At 36.3% G+C, this 24,313-nt stretch overlaps 1 protein-coding gene and 1 pseudogene across 2 annotated transcripts in view; one reads left to right on the plus strand and one right to left on the minus strand.

Moving 5' to 3' along the window:
• CCDC171 (coiled-coil domain containing 171) overlaps nucleotides 1-24,313 on the minus strand; it is a 369,266-nt gene that overhangs the window by 244,690 nt on the left and 100,263 nt on the right. For both annotated transcript variants that reach the window (XM_089913206.1, XM_089913205.1), the window contains one exon: nucleotides 3,932-4,034. In XM_089913206.1, the coding sequence (XP_089769332.1) occupies nucleotides 3,932-4,034 (103 nt within the window). The remainder of the gene's footprint in view (nucleotides 1-3,931; nucleotides 4,035-24,313) is intronic.
• Nucleotides 4,323-7,442, plus strand: LOC111174687 (RNA-binding protein 7 pseudogene; annotated as a pseudogene).

Raw genomic sequence — 24,313 nt, forward strand, 5'->3', positions numbered from 1 at the left:
CATGAGATTTCTTAGCCTCCATAACCATGTGCAACAACTCCTATAATGTATCTCCTCTTGTGTGTATCTATATATATCTTATTGGTTCTGTTTCTCTGGAGAACCCTGACAACGCTGATATAATAATAAATGCACCACATAGTCTGTTAGAAATGTTGGACACCAATAAGTGCCATGGGATAAAACGTAGAGCAGAAAAGGGAGAGAGGTAGGGAGGCAAGCAGCATGGGACTGGGTAGTGGGTAAGCTTCACGGAGAAGGTGAGATTTGAGCATAGATTCAAGGAAGATAAGAAAGAGAGCTATGCTGATATATCTAGGTGAGGAACTTTTCAGGTAAAGGCAATGGCCAACACAAAGGCCCCCAAGGCAGGAGCTTGCTTGGTATGGTCAAGAAACAGCCAGAAGACAGAGTGGCCCAAACAGGGAGAGGGATGGGGAGAGTAGTAGGAGGTGAGGACAAAGAAGTGATAAAAATAGGGGTAGACCATGTAGGGTCTTGCAAGCCATTGCCCGCACTTCAGTTTCTAGTATTAGCAAAGCGCAGAGCCCAGCGAGCTTTACAGCAAAGGAATGACATGCTCTAATTTAGGTTTTCAAATGCTCATTCTGATGGCTTTAGAGAAAGAGACAGAAGGGGAACAAGGTAGAAGCAGAAGAGAGGGGGGAGGTGTTGGAGGCACTAGGAAACAAGGTGTAAACTGTCACACTGATTTCTGGTGTAAAGATCAAGTTAAATCCTCTAAATTCCTGAATGTCTTAGACTAACTGAAACTTCACCTTATCTGCTACATGAAGACAAACTGATGAGTTACTCTTGCTTCAGAAAGATTTCTTCACGTAGAAGACCACAAAATCTGAAGACAGGAAATAGAACACCTGGCAACTGCTGTCAACTCTGGACTAAAATTCATTCAGAAAATTAGCTTTCATTCCTACCATCTTAAAGAGCAAGTCAAAAAAAAAAAAGAAAAACTTGTAACCATCCCTCTAAATTTCTACCATGGATTATTTTTCCTGAAATGGAGGGCAGGGGGCAGTAGGTAGAGTATATATTGAACTGAAAGGTATGAAGAAGTAATAAAAGGGGGTAAGGTACTATGGCCTACTTGCCATAACTACAAAACAGAGGATCTCTCTGGAAAATCCTTTCCAAGATAACAAAATTAATTGTGTAACAAATTCTAAAGCTGTGCTACCATCACATAGTAAGAATATTTCTATTTGAAATAGATTTTTTCTTAAAAACATATATACTATGCGATATATACATGTTTATATAAATAATCTCACACACACACACACACACACACACACACACACACACCCCCACACACACACCCTTGAATTATCCTAAGATAAGTTTTTTAATTACTTCATTTCAGAGGAACAAATTATTTGGTCATCTCTGTGTAGCTGAAGCCAGGTCTGATGCAGTAAGGCAATCTCAATTGTTCAGGCACTTCCATAAAATGTTGAGCAATAAGCTTTATTAACTACATCCCTCTTTGTTAAGTAACAAAAACCCAACCTGAGGTGGTATGATCAGAAATGGAGTCCATTATAGTTATACAGGGCTATTTCACGGAAGCCAAGAGCAAAAATAAAATCAAGTCTGAAGCAGGTATGTGACTGAGTCAGGGTATCAGCAGGAAGAAATGGCATACTCAGAAGAATTCACTGGAAGAAAATTTAATGAAGATATTTACAGAAATGTGAACAGGTTAAGAGAACCAAAAAGATATGATGAGGCACCAAGAACCAGCAAGACTGGAAAACCAGTACCATGGCTTAGGGGGGTCAACTGGAAGGAACGTTGTTACCATAGTCCAACACAAGCCACAGCTACGGGAAGAGGACGCAACTTGACAGAAGCTGTAGCTGCCAAAAAGGAAACCACTGCCAGGAATGCACTGGAGCAGAGGGAGCAGAGGAAATAAACACCCTGACTTTCTCTGCTTTCCTTTCTTCCTCCACCCTCTTAATCTCCTGCTGGTGCACCCACTGTCCAAATCCAACCCCAAAGCCAGAGGGCAAAGGAGCCCAGATCATGCAGTCCACAGAGGTCAGCCTCTACAAGGCAAAACAGAGACCATAGGAGAATGATTCTAGGGCAAGTAAAAAGTGAATAACCGGGCTTCCCTGGTGGCGCAGTGGTTGGGCATCCGCCTGCCAATGCAGGGGACGCGGGTTCGTGCCCCAGTCTGGGAGGATCCCACATGCTGCAAAGCGGCTGGGCCCGTCAGCCATGGCCGCTGGGCCTGCGCGTCCAGAGCCTGTGCTCCACAGCGGGAGAAGCCGCAGCAGTGAGAGGCCCGCGTACCACAAAAAAAAAAGTGAATAACCAGCACAATATGGAAACAAAGACCACTATAACAGTAGAAAAATCACTAATTCAGCACACAGTCCCTTTCCCAGGAACACTTTCTCTGTAATATATAGGATGTGCACATATATATGGGAAACTAGGACATTCAAAAAGGATTGTTACTAGGACTTCCCTGGCAGTCCAATGGTTAAGATTCTGCACTTCCACTGCAGATAATTCTTTTTCTATAGGTTTAGTAATAACTAATGAGTTGCTTTATTATCAACTAATTTTAAACCTCAAAGGAGACATGACCTCATTATTCTTAGCTTTTCTAATTCAGCTCTGAATATTGAAGCATTAAGATATGCTATGATAATAATTTAACAACTTTTAAAGATCCTAAAACCATTAAACAATGATACATCTCAATAATAAAACAGTACCACTGCAAAAGAAAATTTTATACTCCAAAGCTTTATTTAGCAAATACAATTAAAAAGTGGATATCTACATTTTTATGTCACTTGTATACATCTTGATTTTTCCACAGTAACAAACCATGAAACCTAATGCTTTTACAAAAAGTTTAAAAAAAAACAAAGTTAAAAATAGATAATAGCAAATCACACTAAATTTCTAATGGTTCACCAACAGAAATCTGCAGATCCATAATGTGAAAATAGGCCTTGTTCATATCTTTCTGCTTTTTTGAGGACAACAAACTTTCCTGAACTTAAGTGTTTCCTAAAGAACTCATTTGCCAAATATCTGTTTGATTCCTCTAGAAAAACAGAGTCTTCAAGCTATTTTAAGGTGTAAGGAATTTAATTTTATATGCTTTTTTGAAAAATATAACTGAGTTAGAAAGCAACTAAATAATTTGAGGTTGACAGTATGGCAAAAGAAAACAGGTAGAAAAGTGAAAGTATTTAAGTCAAAGTTACTATAGCACACATAATGGCATACACACAAAAAAATTAAGGAAGTAGAAATCATGGAATGGACGGAACTCATTAGCCAACTAATGCTTTTCCTAGTTCCCAAAATATGCCTAACCAATATACAATCTTTACAGTTATTTATCATATTAAGTAGGCTAATACTAAAACCAAAACATTTTACCTAAGCACTTTTATCTGGAGAGTATGTATACGGTAGTAGGAAATCAAGGAGAAAACCAGCCTAGAAAGCAATAGTGTAGAATATGCACTGAGTTACAGCCTGTGTCCTACATAACCTTTTGAATGCATGACCTTTAAGTTGCTGAAGGTTGCTCAGAATTTGGCTCAGTTTGATGGAAACATCTGTTCCCCTTGCAGGTATACTGTAAGGACTTTTTTCTCAGTTGGATTCAGAACACAGCAAGTGAGCCCTTGTCTGTCCAATCATACAGACACCAACACTTGTAAATCAAGTTCTGGGAGGACAACAGCAGGTCCACAGTCCGTCACCCTTTCTTAGCCAGCTAGGCCAACTGACTGCTGTGAGAACTGCTCTTATCATGTCATCAAATCAAAACATGTTGAGATGAGGGACTATAAGAGGCATCTGCAGAATTCCCAAAATGCAGTGACTTTGGAACATTGACAGATGCATCTGTCATTTCATACCTTCAACTAACCTGATGTCCACTGGCCAGACACAGAAAAGCTGTCCAAGATTGATTCCAACTCTTTCACGTTATTTTCACATGTCTCTACCAGAAAAGCCTGGTGCTTCTTAGCCTTTTAATTAAGAAAAAAATTACACATAATAAGGTCACGCATTATAAGAGTTGCAGATTTTTTATGTGAACACATATAGCACAATTAAGTATAAACAAGCTAATAATTACTCCATTCATACCTATTATTAATAAACTTCTTTCTGTCGTAATCATACCTTTTACTCGGCTTAATGCAACACTGTGTAAGGTCTCAATAACAGTTTACTGAGGTCTTAGTGCCTGGCACTATTCTCAGTATTTTAACATAATAATTCTTTTTATCCTCACAACGAATCTATGAGGGAAGGGCTATCATTATCCCAATTTTACAGATAAGGGAACAGAGACAGGGAAATTAAGGAAAACTTTAAAAGATCACGCTTGCAGTCATGTAGCAAATTGCCAGATGGTGTTCAAAAGTGAATGCAGTATGAGCAGTTAGAAGGAACTGCAGCAGTTTACCCAAGAGGTGATGGCAGCTTAGATTAGGGTCTTAGCAGAGCAAAAGGGGTGCGGGGTGTATGCACTGAAGGATGTTGGGGGGGTGTATACTTAGAAGGGGGAATGGCCAACCTTGGTAGCGCTGCGCTGGGTTAGATGACATTGACTGGATTGGATTGGATTGGACTGGATTAGATGAGATTGGAGAAGTGCTCAGATAAAATGAGGAGTCAAGACTGACCCCACTTTTTCGGGAGGGGGCGATGCTGAGATGGAGGTGGTGGCAGCCGAAGCAGATGGTACTCTCTTTGTGGGCAACCTTGAAACGAAAGTGACAGAGGAGCTGCTTTTCCAGCTTTTCTACCAGGCTGGGCCAGTAATAAAAGTGAAAATTCCAAAAGATAAGGATGGTAAACCAAAGCAGTTTGCATTTGTGAATTTCAAACATGAAGTATCTGTTCCTTATGCCATAAATCTGCTTAACGGAATCAAACTTTTTGGAAGGGCCAGCAAACTTCAGTTTAGATCAGGAAGTAGCCAGCCTTGCCTCACAGGAGGCCAGTTTGTCATATCCCCAGCATCCTGTTGGAAGTTCAAGCCCTACTTCCACATCTCCTAGCAGGTATGAAAGGACAGTGGATAACATGACTCCATCAGCACCGATAATTCAAAGGTCTTTTTCTTCTTCAGAAAATTTTCAGAGACAAGCAGTGATGAACAGTATTTTGAGACAGATGTCATATGGAGGGAAATTTGGTTCTCCACATCTGGATCAATCAGGATTTTCCCCATCAGTTCAGTCACATAATCATACTTTTAACCAGTCTTCAACCTCCCAGTGGCGCCAAGATACACCATTATCATGGCGAAAAGTCAGAGAGAATTCTCATCCCTACATAGTGGATAGACATTATTGCCATGAACAGCTTTACACTGATCATGGGTCCAACCATCATTACAGAGGAAACAGAGATGATTTTTTCTATGAAGAGAGAAATCACGATGGCTGGAGCCATGACTATGATAACAGAAGAGACAGTGGTAGAGATGGAAAATGGCGCTCATCTTGACACTAACAAGTGTTAAAAGGATGTTTTCATAGGGTCTTTATAGGCGCTTTTTGTTAAGTTGTTTCTGGGAATGTTTTCTTAAAAAACTCTATAGAGCAGCTTTACAAGTTGCCACATTTCTTTATAAAATTTTTTAAACCTAACTGCAGTCTAATACAGAAATGAGAAGAATTGTGGTTCTAGTTTTATAACATTAATAACCTTTCACCTCAGGGTTTTAAGAAGAGGAAAGGGTTTTATGCAAAAGAAACTGCTAAAATTCCTAATCATTTTAGACAATTGAGGAACGGATGTATTATACTGATAAGTTGTATTATGAAGCAAATATTTTAATTATCTGTTATCTTTTTGTATTGCAAGAAGTTTCTTGTTAGGGAATCAGATTTTTGGTGTATATAATGGAAAACATTCAAGTTGACAGCCTGAAATGACTCAGTATTTTGTTAATAAATGAGAAAATGTAAATTCAGTGATGCATTTTACTAACATTTGAGAAAACCTTTTGGTCAAGTTTGGGGATAAATCATATTATTTAACTTCTTAGAGAACTTAAGTGTAAATTCTGTGACATGATTTTGAGTTTTATCATAAGTAGGCATACAGGTATACATCTACACTTGCTATTTCATTATAAAATTTTAGAATTTGCTCATTAAATCATGTTCGATGTATGACTGAAGTCACTCAGGAAGTTAAATATCTCTAAATTTATTTTTTTACAGTAAAAATACACTGTTAATGTAAATCTTTTTCTAGAAGAACAAAAATGTAAATGCACAGTCAGATAAAATGGTGAAGTGTTTTATCGAAAGTATTCTTTTTTGGGAAAAAAAGGTTCATGAAACCTTTAAGTGCTGCCTCTATCACTCAAATTTCTAAAATTATGACATTTTCAAAGTGCCCAGGACAAGTGTACAAGGACACATTTTATTATGGAGACTGTACAGGTTGCTTTTTGTTTTCGTTTGAACATTTGAAAGAATTTAGTCTAAAACACTTTGATTTAAAAATTTTTAAATCTTGTTTAACAAAACTTTTATGTATCAGATGCCGTTTCCCTTTCATTGTAGATCTTGTTCATAAAAATTCATCCTGGGCTTCCCTGATGGCGCAGTGGTTAAGAATCCGCCTGCCAGGACCTCGGAAAAAGAGTGGAGGCAAAAATCGAGAAGATGTAAGAAATGTTTAACAAAGACCTAGAAGAATTAAAGAACAAACAAACAGAGATGAACAATACAATAGTTGAAATGAAAACTACACTAGAAGGAATCAATAGCGGAATAACTGAGGCAGAAGAATGGATAAGTGACCTGGAAGACAGAATGGTAGAATTCACTGCTGCAGAACAGAATAAAGAAAAAAGAATGAAAAGAAATGAAGACAGTTTAAGAGACTTCTGGGACAACATTAAATGCAACAACATTTGCATTATAGGGGTCCCAGAAGGAGAAGAGAGAGAGAAAGGACCAGAGAAAATATTTGAAGAGATTATAGTCAAAAACTTCTCTAACATGGGAAAGGAAATAGCCACCCAAGTCCAGGAAGGGCAGCAAGTCCCATACAGGATAAACCCAAGGAGAAACATGCTGAGACACATAGTAATCAAATTGGCAAAAAGTAAGACGAAGAAAAATTATTGAAAGCAGCAAGGGAAAAATGGAAAGTAACATACAAGGGAACTCCCATAAGGTTAACAGCTGATTTCTCAGCAGAAACTCTACAAGCCAGAAGGGAGTGGCATGATATGCTTAAAGTGATGAAAGAGAATAACTTACAACCAAGGTTACTCTACCCGGCAAGGATCTCATTCAGATTCGATGGAGAAATCAAAGGCTTTACAGACAAGCAAAAGCTAAGAGAATTCAGCACCTCCAAACCAGCTCTACAACAAATGCTAAAGGAACTTCTCTAAGTGGGAAACACAAGAGAAGAAAAGGATCTACAAAAACAAACCCAAAACAATTAAGAAAATGGTAATAGGAACATACATAGCGATAATTACCTTAAACATGAATGGATTAACTGCTCCAACCAAAAGACACAGGCTTGCTGAATGGATACAAAAACAAGAACCATATATATGCTGTCTACAAGAGACCACTTCAGACCTAGGGACATATACAGACTGAAAGTGAGGGGATGGAAAAAGATATTCCATGCAAATGGAAATCAAAAGAAAGCTGGAGTAGCTATACTCATATCAGACAAAATAGATTTAAAATAAAGAATGTTACAAGAGACAAGGAAGGACACTACATAATGATCAAGGGATCAATCCAAGAAGAAGATATAACAATTATAAATATATATATATGCAACCAACATAGCAGCACCTCAAAACATAAGGCAACTGCTAACAGCTATAAAAGAGGAAATCAACAGTAACACAATAATAGTGGGGGACTTTAACACCTCACTTACACCAATGGACAGATCATCCAAAATGGAAATAAACAAGGAAACAGAAGCTTTAAATCACACAACAGAGCAGATAGATTAAATTGATATTTATAGGACATTCCATCCAAAAACAGCAGATTACACTTTCTTCTCAAGTGCGCATGGAACATTCTCCAGGATAGATCACATACTCGGTGACAAATCAAGCCTCAGTAAATTTAAGAACATTGAAATCATATCAAGCATCTTTTCTGACCACAACGCTATGAGATTAGAAGTGAATTACAGGGAAAAAAACGTAAAAAACACAAACACATGGAGGCTAAACAATACATTACTAAACAACCAAGAGATCACTGAAGAAATCAAAGAGGAAATCAAAAACTACCTAGAGACAAATGACAATGAAAACATGACGATCAAAAACCTATGGGATGCAGCAAAAGCAGTTCTAAGAGGGAAGTTTATAGCTATACAAGCCTACCTTAAGAAACAAGAAAAATCTCAAGTAAACAATCTAACCTTACACCTAAAGAAACTAGAGAAAGAAGAACAAACAAAACCCAAAGTTAGCAGAAGGATGGAAATCATAAATATCAGAGCAACAGAAAGAAATGAAATAGAAACAAAGAAAACAATAGCAAAGATCAATAAAACTAAAAGCTGGTTCTTTGAGAAGATAAACAAAATTGATAAACCATTAGCCAGACTCATCAGAAAAAGAGGGAGAGGACTCAAATCAATAAAATGAGAAATGAAAAAGAAGAAGTTATAACAGACAGTGCAGAAATACAAAGCAACCTAAGAGACTACTACAAGCAACTCTATGCCAGTAAAATGGACAACCTGGAAGAAATGGACAAATTCTTACAAAGGTATAGCCTTCCAAGGCTGAACCAGGAAGAAACAGAAAATATCAACAGACCAATCACAAGTAATGAAATTGAAACTGTAATTAAAAATCTTCCAACAAACAAAAGTCCAGGACCAGACGGTGTCACAGGTGAATTCTATCAAACATTTAGAGAAGAGCTAACACCCATCCTTCTCAAACTCTTCCAAAAAAGGAGGAAGGAACACTCCCAAACTCATTCTATGAGTCCACCATCACCCTGATACCAAAACCAGAGAAAGGTACTACAAAAAAAGAAAATTACAGACCAATATCACTGATAAATATAGATGCAAAAATCCTCTACAAAATACTAGCAACAGAATCCAACAACACATTAAAAGGATCATACAACATGATCAAGTGGGATTTATCCCTGCGATGCAAGGATTCTTCAATATATGCAAATCAATCAATGTGATACACCATATTAACAAATTGAAGAATAAAAACCATATGATCATCTCAATAGATGCAGAAAAAGCTTTTGACAAAATTCAACACCCTTATGATAAAAACTCTCCAGAATGTGGGCATAGAGGGAAACTACCTCAACATAATAAAGGCCATATACAACAAAGCCACAGCAAACATCATTCTCAATGGTGAAAAACTGAAATCATTTCCACTAAGATCAGGAACGAGACAAGGACGTCCACTTTCACCACTATTATTCAACATAGTTTTGGAAGTCCTAGCCATGGCAATCAGAGAAGAAAAAGAAATAAAAGGAATACAAATTGGAAAAGAAGAAGTAAAACTGTCACTGTTTGCAGATGACATGATACTATATAGAGAGAATCCTAAAAATGCCACTAGAAAATTACTAGAGCTAATCAATGAATTTGGTAAAGTTGCAAGATACAAAATTAATGCACAGAAGTCTCTTGCATTCCTATACACTAATGATGAAAAATCTGAAAGAGTAAGTATGGAAACACTCCTATTTACCATTGCCACAAAAAGAATAAAATACCTAGGAATAAACCTACCTAGGGAGACAAAAGACCTGTATGCAGAAAACTATAAGACACTGATGAAAGAAATTAAAGATGATACCAACAGATGGAGAGGTATACCATGTTCTTGGATTGAAAGAATCAATACTGTGAAAGTGACTATACTACCCAAAGCAATCTACAGATTCAATGCAATCCCTATCAAGTTACCAATGGCATTTTTTACGGAACTAAAACAAATCATCTTAAAATTTGTATGGAGACACAAAAGAACCCGAATAGCCAAAGCAGTCTTGAGGGAAAAAAACGGAGCTGGAGGAATCAGACTCCCTGACTTCAGACTGTACTACAAAGCTACAGTCATCAAGACAATAAGGTACTGGCACAAAAACAGAAACATAGATCAATGGAACAAGATAGAAAGCCCAGAGATAAATCCATGCACCTATGGTCAACTAATCTATGACCAAGGAGGCAAAGATATACAATGGAGAAAAGACAGTCTCTTCAATAAGTGGTGCTGGGAAAACTGGACAGCTACATGTGAAAGAATGAAATTAGAACACTCCCTAACACCATACACAAAAATAAACTCAAAATGGATTAGAGACCTAAACTGTAAGGCCAGACACTATAAAACTCTTAGAGGAAAACATAGGAAGAACACTCTTTGACATAAACCACAGCAAGATCTTTTTTGATCCTCCTCCTAGAGTAATGGAAATAAAAACAAAAATAAACAAATGGGACCTAATGAAGCTTCAAAGCTTTTGCACAGCAAAGGAAACCATAAACAAGACAAAAAGACAACCCTCAGAATGGGAGAAAATATTTGCAAACGAATCAATGGACAAAGGATTAGTCCCCAAAATATGTAAACAGCTCATGCAGCTCAATATTAAAGAAACAAACAACACAATCCAAAAATGGGCAGAAGACCTAAATAGACATTTCTCCAAAGAAGACATACATATGGCCAAGAAGCACATGAAAAGCTGCTCAACATCACTAATTATTAGAGAAATGCAAATCAAAACTACAATGAGGTATCACCTCACACCAGTCAGAATGGGCATCATCAGAAAATCTACAAACAACAAATGCTGGAGAGGGTGTGGAGAAAAGGGAACCCTCTTGCACTGTTGGTGGGAATGTAAATTGATACAGCCACTATGGACAACAGTATGGAGGTTCCTTAAAAAAACTAAAAATAGAATTACCATATGATCCAGCAATCCCACTACTGGGCATATACCCAGAGAAAACCGTAATTCAAAAAGACACATGCACCCCAATGTTCATTGCAGCACTATTTACAATAGCCAGGTCATGGAAGCAACCTAAATGCCCATCGATAGAGGAATGGATAAAGAAGTTGTGGTACATATATACAATGGAGTATTACTCAGCCATAAAAAGGAACAAAATTGAGTCATTTGTTGAGATGTGGATGGATCTAGAGACTGTCATACAGAGTGAAGTAAGTCAGATAGAGAAAAACAAATACCGTATATTAATGCATTTATGTGGAACCTAGAAAAATGGTACAGATGAACCGGTTTGCAGGGCAGAAGTTGAGACACAGATGTAGAGAACAAACGTATGGACACCAAGGGGGGAAAAGTGCGGTGGGGTGGGGATGGTGGTGTGCTGAATGGGCAATTGGGATTGACATGTATACACTGATGTGTATAAAATTGATGACTAAAAAAAAAATTGATGACTAATAAGAACCTGCAGTATAAAAAAACAAACAAACAAAAAACAACTAATACTAAACTTTCTTTGGGTTATTTGTATGGAAATATGTTAATATAAATGTTTCAGACATTACATGAAATGTCTAAAAATCTTTTATGTTCTGGTATAATGTTATAAGTCATAATTCTAGTTATTACTTTAAAATGTATATCTCAGAAATAACTAAATTTCCTTGTCAATTGCATTATTATGAACTTTCATCAAATCTTTAACTGTGGTCATTTTTAAGTCTGTTGTCATTTACAGACAGTTCTGGGTGGACTCTGATGCTTTTGCAAAAATGTTCCTATAAAAGGGTTTCATCTTCAAGGAATTCATGGAAAAGACTGACAAGTACAGGTTTCTGGTAACTGACTATACTGCTGAACTGAATGAATAAGCATTTTTAGAACTCTAATGGAAAACTGATGAATTCATAAAAGTGCTAACAAAAGATCAAGATGAGAAAAAAAATTAATTACATGGGACTGAGTGAACTGATGAGGATGACTATGATTTTTGTGACTTTCTGTTTGAATTTAAAAAAAAATCCCACAAGGACTCAGAAGCAAAAAATATACAAATCAATTTTCACTGCAAAGTAAAGGACCTGTTACAGTGGAGGGTTACTGGACTGAATGTCAATATTATGACACAGTATGAATGTGTTTCGTGTTTGGTAATTGCAATCACTGTTGCTTTTGTTGTGGCCATCCATTTACAATGCTTGGTGTCAGTTTATTTATACTCTTGTAAAAATAAAATACAGTGTGTGTGTGTGTGTGTGTGTGTGTGAAAAAAAACAGCAAAAAAAAAGAAAAATTTATACAGAAAATCTGATGGAATCCACAAAAAGTTATAAGAATCATAAGTGAGTTTAGCAATGCTGTAGAATATAACATCAAAATTGAAATTCTATTTCTATATAGTAGAAGTGAATAATAAGAAACTTAATTTTTTAAATACCACTTATAATAAGTAAATATGATATAGCTAGGAATAAATCTGACAAAAAAGGTGAAAGACCTGTATACTACAAACTTCAAAACATTGCTGAAATTTTAAAGGGCTCAAATAAATGGAGAGATATACCATTTCAAAGGTCAAATGACTCAATATTGTTAAGATATCAATTCTTCCCAATATGATCTATAGATACAATACACTAAGGATACAAGAAAAAAAAAAAAGAATCCGCCTGCCAATGCAGGGGACACGGGTTCGAGCCCTGGTCCGGGAAGATCCCACATGCCACAGAGCAACTAAGCCCGTGCACCACAACTACTGAGCCTGTGCTCTACAGCCCACGAGCCACAACTACTGAAGCCCGCGTACCTAGAGCCCGTGCTCCGCAACAAAAGAAGCCACCACAATGAGAAGCCTGCGCACCGCAACGAAGAGTAGCCCCCGCTCACCGCAACTAGAGAAAGCCCGCGTGCAGCAATGAAGAAAACGCAGCCAAAATTAAATTTAAAAAAAAAAGACTGATTCCAAGGTTTTGGACTAGAAGAATTGGGCGTATTTCAGTACTTCAGCGAGAACGACGGAAGTAGAAAAGGTCTTATTTTGGCTATTTCTGTTTGTTTATTTACTTGTTTGCTTGTTTTTGGCAGGGAGTGTAAATCATAAATTCTGTTTTGATCATATTCCATTAAAATACCTTTACGAGACTCCCAGCACCAGTAGAATACCTGGCAAATAACAGACCCTAAATATATTTGAATTAACAAAGAACAAATAAAGTAGAAAAATACTGGAGGCAGCTGGACATAATGGTATAAAGCTCAGAAGAGAAGTCAGATATAGGCTTGGGAATCATCTAGGGATATGTGAAGCTTGCCTTGAGACTGTTTGATGGGAAGAGAAAAGAGCCTTGGATAAAGACTAAGGAACTCCAGAATTTAATACTTAGAAAAGAAAAAGTCAGCAAAGAAGACAGGAAAAGGAGGAAGAAAAACAGAAGAGGATAATGTCATGAAAACCAAGATTAAAAAAACATTTCAGTGTCACCTGTCCAATGTCCAATATCACAGAATATTCAAGCAAAATGGAGACTAACAAGTGTTCACCGGACATGGAAGTCACTGGTGACCATGATGAAATCTGTTATAACCCAGACTAGAACAGGTCAAAGCAGGAGTAAGCCTGTACTTTTTTGTCTTGATTTTGTGAGAGATAAGTAAATGGAAACGGGAAGTTTAGACAACACTTTTTTGGTAAGAAGAGAAGGGGAGATAAAGGGCAGTAGTTGGAAAGAAGAGTAGGGATGGAGAAGAGTTTTGGTTTTCTTAATAAGTGAGAAACTTAAGCATGTTTAAAAGCTGACGAGATAGAGGCATGCTTATAGAAACAGAAGAAATGGATATAGATATTACAGGACAAAATTCATCTGTAAAATATGCAAAACTAATAATTCTGTCTTTAGACATCAGTTCAACTATCACTTTTTTGGAAAAGCTATCTTTTACTCCCTGAGTATATCAATTCCCTCTATTAGAATCTTCTCAGCACTTATTAGAGTTGTAATTCCACATTTATTTCAGTAGGTCTTTTATTAATGTCTATCTCATTGAATTCAAGCTCAATAAAAATATGGTCCTTTATTTTTTGTCCTCATCAATGTATCCCCAGCACCTAGACAATACTGAGTAGATAAAATAAGAGTTAGCTATCATATTAAACATGCTACCAACATGCCATCAACAGAAGATTGTTAAATCAATTAGGATTCATCCACAATGACTTTAAATAGAAGGAAGAAGCTCTTCTTCATATCCTAATATGGAAAGATCTCTAAGCTATATCTTGGAGTTAAAAACAAAAGAGGAGGTGGAAGAGGTATTTTCTACTATAAAATAAAAGATCCAATGTCCAACTGAAAGCCCTTTGAGTTGGGAAGTAAAACTAAACAAATAAAAACAAAACAAAACCAGACTTTAAATTTTCTGCATTAGCATATCATTAGTAACATGCTTTTTAATGTCGTCATATTAAACAAGTTAATATCGGGGGGAAAAGAGAATAGTATATTTAATATGCTACCATTTTACTATTTGTGTAAAATTCATGTGTGTGTGTATGTGTGCATATCTGTAAATATAGAGAATCGCTACATAGAATCACAAGAAAGTAGTAACTAGGGTTGCCTCTGGGAAGAGAATCTTGGTGGCCAAAGGTTGGGAAGAAAGAAATTTTACTTTACACTGTATAACATTTTATCTTCGAAATCATGTATTATGTGTACCTATTACATTCAAAATTCAATTAGATTTTTGAAAAACTGCAAATAAAACAAGCCAACAAACAAACAAAAAACACTTTCCCATAGCAAATAAGCATACATATTGTTAACGTGTTAGGAAACACTATGAGGACCAATTGAGCAGAGGCCCAAATGAAGATTTCTGGATATTATCAAAGTACAGACTCACAGACCAACATAAGATTCATATCCATAGAAAAAGAAACACCAAATTTTAGTTATTAAAAAATTAAATAAGTAAAAGAGTCAAAATGGAATATATTATTACCAATGGGCACCAATCAAAGTTTATCTGAAAACACATAGTATTTATAAAGCACCAATTATATATATGTGATAATACATTGTAAAGTTACTTTTAATCATTACTTTTTTTTTTTTTTTTTTTTTTTTTGTGGTACGCGGGCCTCTCACTGTTGTGGCCTCTCCCGTTCCGGAGTACAGGCTCCGGACGCGCAGGCCCAGCGGCCATGGCTCACGGGCCCAGCCACTCCGCGGCACATGGGATCTTCCCGGACCGGGGCACGAACCCATGTCCCCCGCATCGGCAGGCGGACTCTCAACCACTGCGCCACCAGGGAGGCCCACTCATTACTTTTAATTATTAAACATTTAAGTATTCTATTAAATTCTTTGAGTTTATCTATATTATCCTTGCAGTAAAAAATCAAGCAATTGAGAAAAAGAGAAGGTAACTCAATCCTCATAGGTACGTTTTATTCAGAGTTTGCTTTATAATTATAGAAATTTTAATATATAATTTTATATAAAATAAAACTATATTTTATATAATAAAAATTTTATTTATATAAATATATATTACATACAATTTTAAATTCAAATAGGATCATAGTATATAACTTATTTTTTCATTCATAATATGTCTCTTAACACCTTTCCTCATCACATTTTTTCAGTTGCACAGCTCTCCATTGTTTAGATGAACTAATTTATCCATTGTAAATGAATTTAACCAGTCCCCTACTGCTAAAATTTATAGGTTATTTGCATTTTTTCTACTAGTGACAATACTACGATATACATCCTTATGTGTGTACTTCTATATCTTTGCATGCACATTCAACTATATCTACTCAATAAACTCCTAGAAATAAATTTGATGGGCAAAGGGGTATGTACAGCTATTTTTAGACAAGGGTTATCAAATTGCTCTCTAAAGAGTCCAACTTGTGTAAACTACCATGAATAGCAGAAGTGCCTATTTCCCCATACCCTTCCAATGGTAAGCATTATCAACTTATTTTACTGTGCATTTCTTTAATTTTAAATAAGATTAAGCATTTTTTCATATGCTTATGAGCCACCTGTATTTCTTTTTCTGTGAACTGCCTTTTCATGTGTCCATTTCTATATTACATTGTCCACATTTTCCATAGTGATTTATTACATTCCTTTGCAAATTATGGAAACAATCACTTTGTCATACATGTTGCAAATCATTATTGCCAATTTGTCATTTGCCTTCTGACTACATTCCTAGAAACAAAAATTTTTTAGGTAATCAAATTTATCAATAATTTGCTTTGGGACTTCTAGATTTTGTGTCGTACTTTCCTTGCTCCAAGATTATAAAACACTTAAATTCCCTTTTTCTTTTGGGGCTTTTTTTTTTATTGGAATAAAATTGCTTTACAATGTTGTGTTAGTTTCTGCTGTACAATGAAGTAAATCAGCTATATGTATACCTATATCCCCTCCCTCTTTATCTTCCTCTTTTATGACTCTGATCAATCTAGAATTTGTTTGATATAAGCAATATGGCAGGGACTTATATTGTTTCCTCTTATGTATAGCCAGTTATTTAAAAACTATGAGATAATCTATCTTTATACATTGATTTGGCATACTGTATGACATTGTGATTTATAATAAAGAATATATATTTGATCTTCACCCATGGTTCCTGGCACAAAGCTCCTAAAACCCTTGTAATTTCCTGTATAAGAGCCATAAAGGCATCTTTTGTTATACTATTTAGTTTTGCTCCCAGTTCCCAAAATAGCTTCAGAGTGATAAAGGTGAAACGGGTGTCAAAATTCCTTTCAACCACATCTGAATTTTATGTTAATGAGTTGATTTTCGGAAAGACCCTAGATAACCTAAGGATGGGGGCTGGTTGCCAGGGGAACGAACCGTGATTAGAAGGTTGGAACTTTCAGTTCCACCCCCGCAACCTCCTGGGAGGAGAGAGAAGCTAGAGGTTGAATCAATCACCAATGGCTGGCTTCACTGGTGGTGCAGTGGTTAAGAATCCACCTGCCAAGGCAAGGGACACGGGTTCGATCCCTGGTCCAGGAAGATCCCACATGCCGCGGAGCAACTAAGCCCGCGAGCCACAACTACTGAGCCTGCGTGCCACAACTACTGAAGCCCACATGCCTAGAGCCCACGCTCTGTACTGAAGCCCACATGCCTAGAGCCCATGCTCTGCAACAAGAGAAGCCACAGCAACGAGAAGCCTGTGCACCAACACAAAGAGTAGTCCCCGCTCACTGCAGCTAGAGAAAGCCCGCGCACAGCAACGAAGACCCAACACAGCCAAAAATAAATAAATAAATAAGTAAAATCACCAATGACCAGTGATTTAATCAATCATGCCTACATAATGAAGCCTCCATGAAAACGCAGAAGAATGGGGTTCCAGGAGCTTCTGGGTTGGGAAACACCTGGAGATGCTGGTAGGATGGCATATCCAGAGAGCATGGAAGCTCAGAGATTCTTCCCACATACCTTGCCCTATGCCATTCCCGAGTTATACTTTTATAAAAACAAACAAACCTGCAATCTAGTAAATAAACTGTTTTCCTATGTTCTGTGAGCCCCTTTAGCAAATTAATGGAACCTGAGAAGAATGTTCTGGAAACCTCCGATTTATAGCCGGGTGGTCAGAAACACTTGCAGCTGGCCTCTGAGTGTGTGTGTGTGTGTGTGTGTGTGTGTGTGTGTGTAGGGAAGGGGGGAGAGGGGAGCAGTCTTATGGAACTGAATTCTTAACTTGTGGGATCTGACACTATCTCCACGTACATAATGTCAGAATTGAGTTCAATTGTAGGACACGTAGCTGGTGTGGCAGAATTGCTTGGTGCGGGGAAATCTACACACACTTGGTAACTGCCAGTGTTCTGTGTGAGCAACGTTGCATGTAGAGAGAGAAGACAGATGAGTATGTTTTTCCTCAGAGCTGAAGTTTTTTCCTTTATGCATGCAACTTTATCACACATTAAATTCCCATACATATCCATAGCTATTTTTGAACTCTGTTTCATTGATTTCTCTATTTTGTCAGTATCAATTCTTAATTATGGTAACTTTATTTTTTATTTTTACTGAGATATAATTGACATAACATACAATTCACCCAATTAAATTGTGCAATTCAATGTTTTTAGTATATTCACAGAATTGTGCCATCATAACCACAGTCTAAATTTAGAACAGTTGTCCCCACTAAAATATATGCCATATGCATTGACTATCACTCTCCATTCTCCCATTTCCACACCCAGCCCCTGAGCAACCACCATTCTTATTTCTGTTTCTATAGATTTGCCTCTTCTGGACACTTCATATAAATGCAATCATAAAATACAGCCTTTTATGACTGACTTCTTTCACAAAGAATAATATTTTCAAGGTTCATCTGTGTTATAGTATGTATAAGTATTTTGTTTATTTTTATTGCTAAATAATATTACATCATAGGGATAAGTCACACTTTATCCATTCATCAGTTGAAAAACATTTGGGTTGTTTCCACTTTTTGGTTATTATGAATAATGCTGCTACGAACATCCACGTACAGGTTTTTATGTGGATGTATGTTTTCACTTCTCCTGGTTATATACCTAGGAGTGAAACTACTGAGTCTTATGGGCACTGTAGGTTTAACTCTTTAAAAACCTGCCAAATGTTTTTCCAAAGGGGCTTCGATATTTTACCTTCCCACCAGCAAAGTGTGAGGATTCCAACTTCTCCACATGTTCACCAAAACTTGCTACTGTCCATTTTTTAATTATAATCATGCTAATGAGTGTGAAGCGGTATCTCATTGTGGTTTTGATTTGCATATCCCTGATAAATGATTTTGAACATCTTTTAACATGCTTATTGGCCATTCGTATATATTCTTTGAAGAAATGTCCACTTAAACTTTTAGCATGTTTTTAATTGTTATTTCTCTATTATTAAGATGTGAGAGGCATTTATACATTCTGAATACAAGTTCTTTATCAGTCACTTGATTTGCAAAAGTTTTCTAGCCCTCTGTGATTGTGTTTTCACTTTCTTTACAGTATCCTTTGAAGTACAGAAGTTTTTAATTTTGGTGAATTATTGTATCTATTTGTAGATACATTGTATCTATTTGTATCTATTTTTGTATCATTGTATCTGTTTTTTTGTCACTTGTGTTTTTGCTGTGGCTCCTAAAGAATCATTGCCTAAGAGTTTTGTAGTTTCAGCTATTCTATTCGGGCCTATGAACCATTTAACTTTTGTGTAGGGGTTCAAATTCATTCTCTAGCTTGTGGATACCCAGTTCTTTCAGCACCATTTGCTGAAAAATATTACTCTTTTAATATAATTAACTTGGCACCCTTTTCAAAAACAATTAAACATAATTGTAGGGGTTTATTTCGGTACTCTCAATTCTTTTCCATTGATCTATATGCCGACATTATGCCAATACCACACTGTCTTGATTACTATAGCCCTGTCGTAAGCTTTAAAATTGGGAAGTGTTACTCCTCCAACTTTACTCTCCTTTTGCAAGATATTTTAGCTATTCTGTCTCCTGCATTTCCATATGAATTTTACAATCAGCTTGTCAGTATCTCCAAAAATACAGCTGGGATTTTGATAGAGATTGCACTGAATCTATACATCAGTCTGAGGAGTACTAACATCTTAACAAGTAATAATATTAGTTCTTATGATCCATGAACATATAATGTCTTTCCATTCACTTAGATCTTGTTTAATTTTTTTAAGTGATGATTTTTAGTTTTCAGCATACAATTCTTGTATTTCTTTTGTTGTTACTCCTAAGTACTTTATTCCTTTTGACACTATCATAAATGAAATTGTTTCCTTTATTTCATCTTTGGATTGTTCATTGCTGGTGTATAGAAATACAATTGATTTTGGTATTGATCTTGCATTGTACCCTGCAACCCTGCTAAACTTTTTTATTATTTCTAATAGTTGTGTGTGTGTGAATTCCTTATAATTTTCTAATATACAAGATTACATGATCTGCAAATAGATAGTTTACTTCTTCCTTTCCAAAATTAATGCATTTTATTTCTTTTTCTTGCCTTATTGCCCTGGCTGGAACCACCAGTACAATGTTGACTAAACATGGTGAGAGTATACATCCTTGTCTTGTTCCAGATCTTGGAAAGAAAGCAGTCTTTCACCATTAACTTTGATGTTGGCTCTAGGTGTTTCATAGATGCTCTTTACCAGGTTGAGAAAGATTCTTTCTTCTCCTAGTTTGTTGAGCATCTTTATCATGAAAAATGTTGAACATTATCAAATTTTTTCTCTGTCTATTGTGATGATCATTTGGTTTTTGTCATTCTATTAATAAAGTCTATTAACTAATTGATTTTCAGATGTTACACCAGTCTTACATTATGGGATAAATCCCACTTGATCAAAGTGTAAAATCTTTTTTATAAATTGCTGGATTTGGTTTGCTAGCACTTTGTTGAGGATTTTGGCATCTATACTCAAAAGGGATACTGGTCTGAGTTTTCTTTTCTTGCTATGTCTTTGGTTTGTTATCAGGGTAATAAAACTAACTTCACATAATGAGAGGGGAAGTGTTGCCTCCTCTCTTTTTCGAAAGAATCTGTGAAGAATTGGTGTTAATTCTCCTTAAACATTTAGTAGAATTCACCAGTGAAGCCTTCTGGGCCTGGACTTTCCTTTAAGAAAAGTTTCTTGATTACTAAGTCAATCTCTGTATTTGTTATAGGTCTATCCAGATTTTCTATTTCTTCTTTACCAGTTTTGGTAGTTTGTGTCTTTCTAGAAATCTGTCCACTTCATCTAAATTATCTAATTTGTTGGCATATAGTTGTTCACAGTATTCTCTGATAATTCTTTTATTCCTGTATAGTCAATAGTTGTGTCCCCTCTTTCATTCATGATTTTAATAATTTGAGTCTCCTCTCTTTTTCCCTTGATCAGTCTAACTAAATGTTAATCAATTTAGTTATCTTTCCAAAGAATCAACTTTTGGTTTCATTGATTTCCTCTATTATTCCATATTATTATTTCTTTTGTTTCTGCTTTAATCTTTATTGTTTCTTTTCTTCCACTTGTTTTGGGTTTAGTTTGCTCTTCTTTTTCTAGTTTCTTAAGGTGAAACGTTAGGTTACTAATTTAAGGATGTTTTTTAATACAAGTGACTCCAGCTATAAATTTTCCTCTTAAGCACTGTGTTAGCTGCATCTTATAAGATATGATATGTTGTTTCAGTTTTCACTCATCTTATTTCAAATAAGGTCAGTCCCCTTAAACAGAGCTGCAGAGCTCTTTCCCCTTACAGCCAGCCAGCCTATCCCCCTGGGCAGAACTCCTGTGCCACTGCACTGGAGTTGGGAGTGAGGACCCACTTTTCCAAAACAACAATCCTGCTCTCTAAGGGACCAAGTGCAACCCGTGGTGTTCTGGGGCAAGGGCAGTTGGCCCCAATATTCTTGGCCTGCCATGCCTGAGGTAGAACTACTACATTCCAAGTAAAAGCTGGGTAGAGGAAGAGAGATCTGGTCCTCTCAGCCCTGCTTGCCTGGAATAGAGTTGCTACAACACAGGGGTCTGAGAGATGAGAAATTCCAGCAGTGTACCTCTCCTACAATGAACGCATAGCCCCAGCCTTGGAGCTAGAGAGAGAGGAAGGGATCATCCTCTTGGCTGCAACAGCCCAGGGTAGAGGTTCTGTAACAAGGAGCAGGGGGTAGAAAAATGGTTATGGAACCAGCCATCACTCAAATGCCACACTCTTGCTGTTCTTACTAAAATTTACTAGATTTTCTTATTTTCAATAGCTTGAGATACAATTTACATAATTCATCCATTTAAAGTACACAATTCAATGGGTTTTAGTACATTCATAGCGTTGCTCAACCATCACCACAATCAATTTTAGAACAATTTCATCACCCCAAAAAGAGATCCCATTCCCATTAGCAGTCACGCCCCATTTTCTCCCAATCCCTTCAACCCTAGGCAACCCTAATCTACTTTCTATCTCTACAGATAGCCTACTCTAGATATTTCATATAAATTGAATTATAGATTATATGTCTGGCATTTGTGTCTGGTTTCCTTCACCTAGCTTAATGTTTTCAAGGTTTATCCATTTTTAACCACTGATCAGTACTTTATTTCTTTTTATCCCTGAATAATATTCCATGTTATGTTTTTATCAACTTTTGTTCATCCATTCATCAGCTGATAGACATTTGTGCTGTTTCAATTTTTTTGCTGTTATCAAAAATGCTGCTGTGGGGCTTCCCTGGTGGCGCAGTGGTTGAGAGTCTGCCTGCCGATGCAGGGGTCACGGGTTCGTGCCCCGGACTGGGAAGATCCCACGTGCCGCGGAGCAGCTGGGCCCGTGAGCCATGGCCGCTGGGCCTGCGCGTCCGGAGCCTGTGCTCCGCAACAGGAGAGGCCACAACAGTGAGAGGCCCGCGTACCACAAAAAAAAAAAAAAAAAAAAAATGCTGCTATGAATATAGATGTATATTTTCATTTCTATTGGGTATATACCTAGGAGTACAATTACTAAGTAATATGGTAACTCCAATTTTAACATTATGAGGAACTTCCAAACTATTTTCCAAAGTGGAGGCATCATTTTACATTCCCAGCATAAGTGTATGAGGATTCCAATTCTATTTTTTTTTTTTTTTGCTCCATCATTTCAGAAGTTCTTCCCTACAATATATTTTAATGTCCTAAAGGTTTAGTATCCTAGGACTTCTTATTCAGCATTTTCCTAATATTGTCATAGAAGTATATTTCCAGAGGAAATCCAGCATCATATTCACAAATTACATGCATATACACACACTCTATTATTTCAATACATATATTATCTTTAATGCTCACTGAAAATCCTGCACAGTAGATATTATTAGCACCATTTTACAATGAGCAAACAGATTCAGAGGGATAATATCACTAAAGGTCACACAACTATTATGAGATGGAGTTGTGATTAAAACCCAGATCAACCTGTCACCAAAATATATGTTTTTCTATTATGAAATGCCAACTGAGGCTAAGTCCCCATCAATCTCAAGGAATAGAAATTTACATAAGTATAAATGTAGAATTCCAGAAAAATTGCATACTTGGAGTCAGCTTAATATAAAGGTTCAATTAAATTCCTAGTTCAACAATAATTCTTCTCTTTCAAGTGTAGGGTTCAATACTGACTAAACAATGAGCTAAATATGTGAAATAAGTCAGAAAAAGACAAATACCATATAATCTCACGTGTGGAATCTAAAAAACAAAACAAATAAACAAAACAAAATGAAAACAGACTCATAGATACAGAGAACAAATGGTGGTTGCCAGAGGGGAGATGGGGGAATGGGTGAAGTAGGTGAAGGGAATCAAGAGGTACAAACCTCCAGTTATAGAATAAATAAGTCACAGGGATGTATTATACACCATAAGGCATATCATCAATTATACCATAATAACTTTGTATGGGGACAGATGGTTACTAGATGACTTACCATGGTGATCACTTCATAATGTATTTAAATGTTGAATCACTATGTTGTATAACCTAACATAATATTGTACATCAGCTATATTTCAATTTTAAAAAGATGAACTAAAATTTCAATACCATTACAGTTTAAAACCAAATTTAATGTCAAATTAGCCAGGAAACACTGATTAGTGTAAAATTTTTCAAACAATAAAGAAAAGATTTGATGAATGAAAGGCTTAAAAAGAATTAATTAACTATGCCTTAAAGTTGCTATTCTATGTATAATTAGTATTATAATTTTCTACAGAGATATCTGGGTCATAGTCTCATAATACAGCCAATACAAACTTTACTTACATCTAATAGGTTTATGAACCAGGTTATGACTGGAAAAACTGTCCTTTTCATTGTTTTTTACTGAAGTAGAGTTGATTTACAAAATTGTGTTAGTTTCAAGTGTACAGCAAAGTGTCCTTTTCTTTTTACAGTTGACAATTTTTTTCCTAATAAATTGTTTTTGTTTTATAAATGAAGCTTCCATTCTTCATTCATATAGAGAAAACATCTGGGACTTTTTTTAAGTGTGGATTGCACTTATATTTAAATTTTGTTCTCAAAGCTGTTAGTTCTCTTAGTAGCCTTTTGATATGCAAGAAATTCTACAGAACCTACCAACTAAATAAACAAAACTGCTGGGTCAAAAACAAAGTGCAAAGCAAGATAAAATACTAAGTTTCTAATTTTTGATTAACATGCTTTATTGTGTGACATAA

The sequence above is a fragment of the Delphinapterus leucas genome, chromosome 6 (assembly GCF_059928025.1).
Source record: "Delphinapterus leucas isolate spDelLeu-1000000601 "Yukka" chromosome 6, BTC_Dleu_Yukka2, whole genome shotgun sequence".
Taxonomy (NCBI): domain Eukaryota; kingdom Metazoa; phylum Chordata; class Mammalia; order Artiodactyla; family Monodontidae; genus Delphinapterus; species Delphinapterus leucas.